The following is a 5,258-nucleotide window of genomic DNA, read 5'->3' as shown; positions in this document are numbered from 1 at the left end:
CCCCCCCCACCACCACCACCATGCGTAGTCAAGTCACCTGTGTTGTGGGCTGCAAAATATCCTGCAAATATGTGCCCGATAATGTTATGGCTGCGCAGAGGGATTCCCCTTGCAGTAAATCTAACGTGACGAGATGCAGCTAAAGGTCATTTGAGTGGCTAGCGTCCCGGAGTGATAAATAATATAACGTTAGGCTAAAAAAAAAAAAAGGGGGAAATACATGCAGACCTTAAAACGCCGAGCATCTACAAGATAGCTCAGCAATTGTGTGACTGTCGAGGTATAATGAATAAGAGGAGTCTTTGTGATAAAGCTGCCCCCCTCGAGTAGTCTCCACTCGAGTGTTTGTCTCTCTCGGTGCGGCAGATTGGCTAGCACACTTAACCCGGGTTAGCCACCGCTTTTAGCCCGGTTTGCAGCCAGGGCAAACGCTAGCCTGCTAACTATCCAGCTAAGCTAGTGAGTGGTTAGCCTCAATGGGTGTCATCTTGAGCAAATATCCAAATAAAACCTCTCACCGTGAAAGGAATGTCGTTCACGCTTCCCACCGAGTAGCAGCAATCTCCAGGATTTACAGCCCCCGTCAGCACCTGATGCAGATGCATTTTCCTTAGATTTTTAAAGCAGCAGATGGGTGTTTTTTTTTTTTTTATTCTTTAATTATTAATAACGAGTCCACCCTTTCGGTTTCTCCATCTAGCAACGACTGGGAATTCCATCAGTATCTTTACCGCTGGTCCTCGGCCCGGTACTGTCGTCTTCCGCCACAAACTGTACGGCTGCGGGGAATTTGCCTTCGACCCGTACGATATGTAATCTCACCTGAGCCTGTCATCTATTTAAACATGTACAAACTGGCCGTCCTCGTCGCCTCTCGCTGTCAACACCATCCCGACGATTAATCGTGAGAGCCGAGGCAGCGGGATCTCTGCAGCGAACCTGACATGCGCGTTCACGACGTTGTCGAGGCACGACTGAATGGCCATAGATATGTGTAATCCAGACTGGGGGGGGTATCGACTCCTGGATTTTATTCAGTGCAGTCTTTTAAGGTTTATTCCTGAATTTAAAAACAAAAGCAAAAGGCAGTTGTTGTATATTTTGTTTTAAAATGACTCGAAAGCGTTTTTTAATGTGTAACCGGGCTTATTTCTGGGGTGATGCACAGCTGCTCTAGTACTGCTTTTCTATGTGTAGGGCGCACCAGCATGTGGAGCGAGCAGCCCTCTGTAGATGATTTGAGTTCATTGATCATAAATGTGAGGGTCTGAGGTGAAACCTAAACTGATGGGGTAGTCATTTTATCAGTGTAGACATTTAAATGCAGCAGAGAGCAATCATATACGACTGTATAGAATTTATAAAGCTGTAGTGTTTTATTTTGTTGGGTTGGGATCTTTTTTACCTTCGTATTCAAGTCTAAAAAGGTCACATAACATTTTTTTAAAAGGCTTTATGATGCATATACCAGTGCTGTAATCACTCAATTGGTGTATAAGGGAAACTATATGTTTCCAATCTGCATGGAGTTGGAATTATTGCATTTTAATTATTATTATTATTTAATTAACTATTATTTTTAGATATCAAGAACTCAAACAAATAGTTGATTATTGTATTGTATTGTCTATAATTATGAATTATTGTCTATAACTTTCAATATTCAAATAATCCGTTTTTTTTATTTGTAAGGAAAGTGAGGATTTGCTGCTTGTACTTACGCAATTGAATGTATTTAAGGGAATTATGATGGACGTTTTTCACTATTGTTTGGTGTCTTGTAGACTAAATGATTAACCAATCAAGAAAACAATTTGCTGAATGATTGATCATGAAAATAATCATTAGTTGCAGCCCAAATGTCATGGGCGACAGCAGCTGCCACAACTACAACATAAGATATAAAATGCTGTGACGGTGACGTCCACTGCTGTTTGACATTTTACAGAGAACAGAGAGTGAGGGAGCTACAGCAGAATAAGATTCATTGTAGCTGCAACTGTCCCTCATCTTCTTATCTACTCTCATTCATCTCGCTGATGAGATTTAATGGAGCAAATCACCATTATACTGTTTGTCCTCTTTCCCTTTTGTACCCCCCCTATTGTCACACCCTTCTTCATTGTTTTGAGAAACGATGAGAGGACTGACAGGGATCCATGTTGGTGATACACAACCAACCATCATGGCTTTGGCCTAGTTATTTAAGCCACACTGACATCATCAGACAGGGCCTGCCTGCCAGCCACCATGACAAACAGGACAACAGAACAGAAAATTACGAGGCAGTAGCCTAGAGGGAATGTGACACATACACATAAGCAGTGTCAACAACAATGGCGGGGCAAACTCATCCTGTAGCATGTGTATTACTGTGTCTGTCGATTTAGCATTCAGTGACTACCATTTTTCGAACCGTGAGTGTCAGACTTTACAGCTGTCCTCATAGACTGGGCACCAGAGCTGGGATGCTAAATACATCTGCTCAAGTACTGTACAGATACAAGGTAGGCTGCTTGCTTGTCTGAAAGCTTTACTTACTTTTCGTATTACAATTTGTTATATCCTTCTTGTCCAGTGAAAACTATGTATCTAAAAATTTAATGATTTTGGATTGGATTTTTTTGTGTAAAGTAGTTAAAATTAGCACAACCTTAACAAACTACAGCAATAAAATCCAACATACACATTAATGCAGCAGTAATATTAATGCAGGAACATCATATATAATAGAACAACTCTGACAGGGACACTTTTCTGCTGAATGAGTAGTTTTACTTTTGATACTTTAAGTTAACTTTGCCAATAAGGGTTTGAATGCAGGACTTTTACTTGTTGGGTATTTTCACAGTACGGTATAAGCACTTTTATTTAAGGTTTATAATCCTTCCACCACTACTGGGCACCATGTCTGATGCTTAGCAATAGGAATGTATCTGTGCTGATTGATATGGAGAAGAAAAAAATACACACCTGATGGCCACCTACCTGCATAAAACAAATCAGATAATAATGGCCAATGTATCGTTTACAACCAGCATATACTGTTTTATGCTGTTATGTAACCCAGATAACCATCCAGAAAATTGAAAGCTAGTAAAATCTTGCTATAAATCAGCTTCTTTCAGCTTCTCTGTCTTTGGATCATTTTAAAGGGCATACTCCTGTGAGGGCATGTGACTTTACCTTGAAGCACCTCTCTCTGACTGAAACAAAATATATTGCTGATATATCTCTAAAAAAAAAATCATGTTTTTATGGCAGTTTGTATTCCTCACCCTTTAATCAACTTAGACAAAAACAGATGGATAGCTTCATGCTGATTCCCAGCAGATTTATTCATGTGCGCCTGACAGATTATTATTGAGATGACAGAGGGTATCCACTTTAGATTATTAAGAAACAAGGAATTCATCTCTTAAGTACCAGAGGTATTGTGCTGTTGGCTTAGAATGCTAAGATCATTGCAGAGAGAACAGAGCCAACAAAGAAGTATATGAGGATATTCCACTGCAACAGCTAATTTGTTGTGATAGAAGAGTGTATTTAGAGTAAGGAAGGATGCTCATGTACGTTTGTGTACAGTAGGTGTCTGTCTGAGAGAGAGAGAGGCAAAGATGGTGCACTCTGTGAGTAATAGCTACTGTATGTTTGGGTATTGCAGTAGGGTTGGAAGAAGGTTGATGCAGTGTTTGTAGTCCCTGTGGTGCCGTTGGGAGACAGAGTCTTGATCTACAGAGAACAGAATTAAATGCATTATAGATTTTCTCATTTCATGGATGGCTGCTAGCTGGAGGGAGCTCCAGTCTGGGCCTGAGGTGCAAAATATTGTGCTCCCACGGACAAAAATGTAATGGAGCTTCTTCACAATGTTAAATAATTAAAGCCATGTGTACTGTTGTAGGTAAGTGTCATAAAGTAACAATATACAACATATACAATGTGAATGTCAAAGCAGCACACTGAGATAAACAACAGCTTGAGCCCAATGGTATCTTGTGTCTTCAAAGTAAATAAGGAAAAGTGGATCTGACATTTCAATCAGACTTTGATTAAAACTAAATAATCATTTTTTATCTAATTTTGCGACCTAGAGGAACACTAATAATGCTGCTCTGTGTGTTTTGGCAGTTTGTGATTACTGGCATGTAAATGTTTGCTTGTCACAGTCTCAAAAGACATTTACCCTAACCAGTAGGGAGCAAGGACTAACTAAAATAATTATTCTCTGAAAATGCGGTGGTTTGGAATAGAGTTATGTTAGAAAGGATGAGAGAATCACATTGTGTTGTTTGCAAATAATGCTAATGGAACCCAGGAGAGCATCACAGGCTATCTATTATGTTGATTGTTGTTTTGAAATGTCAGGGTAATAATAATAGTAATAGTAATAGTAATAGTAATATGGGAGGAAAAAGATTCATGGGAGCTTCCAGAACTGCTAAATTACACTATTTGCTCTTATCCTCTACAAAAAAGACATATTAATGGTGGCTGTCTTTTCATGAAGTCAGGTGATCTGATCAGGTTACCTTTGTATCTATGTATACAGGACTGCACTTTATCTTTTACACATTATGCACAATAACTTCACCAATCATTCTAACCCTTCATTCCTTACATCTGCAGAGAAACAAGATTCAATTTGTCATACTTATGACGGAAAAGCAATGCTGCATTCCAAAGAACAAGATTCTTGTATACATCTGAACAGATGTGTTTCCTCCAGTCTCAGATGCTGCATGCAGTCTCTCTGTCTCTGGCTTTATCTTCCTCCTCCTAACATTTCATAGAGCTGATTGTGTTCAGCTCTAACAACTGATACTAACGATGACTACCTTGTCTGATTAATTGACAGCACACATAAATACAATACATTCATAATTTAAAAAGATTTACTCCATGATATGAATATACAAAGAAGGCAACAACAAACATATGAAAACATGGTTTGAAGCAGCTGTCACTAACAAGACTGAGTGTCATGTCTTATTAGACATCTATCATATTTGCTAACCCAACTAGTTTTATGAAGATTATAGAGGTTTGCTTACCTCAATACATTTTGAAAAGTATAATAGGCTGGTTTTTACAACTATATGCAGTTTATTAATAAATAAAAAGATTATTTGTTATCTTTTTCCATCTTTAAAGTTCTCCACCAGTCAAAAATATCTGTTTCCTCTTGTGTCTACAGTTGGTTGTTTGAGCTTCACTGTGTAGAATAATGTATGTGCAGAGTTTGACATTAGAAGGAT

At 38.8% G+C, this 5,258-nt stretch overlaps 1 protein-coding gene across 5 annotated transcripts in view; it reads right to left on the bottom strand.

The window, feature by feature from the left end:
• dmxl2 (Dmx-like 2) overlaps nucleotides 1-943 on the bottom strand; it is a 38,440-nt gene extending 37,497 nt beyond the window's left edge. For all 5 annotated transcript variants that reach the window (XM_035682368.1, XM_035682364.1, XM_035682367.1 and 2 more), the window contains exon 1: nucleotides 519-943. In XM_035682368.1, the coding sequence (XP_035538261.1) occupies nucleotides 519-605 (87 nt within the window). In that variant the 5' untranslated portion in view covers nucleotides 606-943. The remainder of the gene's footprint in view (nucleotides 1-518) is intronic.
• Nucleotides 944-5,258: the final 4,315 nt, after the last annotated feature.

This window comes from Morone saxatilis, unplaced genomic scaffold (assembly GCF_004916995.1).
Source record: "Morone saxatilis isolate NCDOM2014 unplaced genomic scaffold, NCSU_SB_2.0 Contig11, whole genome shotgun sequence".
In the NCBI taxonomy this organism is placed as follows: Eukaryota; Metazoa; Chordata; class Actinopteri; family Moronidae; genus Morone; species Morone saxatilis.
The sequence above is the reverse complement of the archived record's forward strand: the minus strand, read 5'-3'. Positions and strand labels throughout refer to the sequence as shown.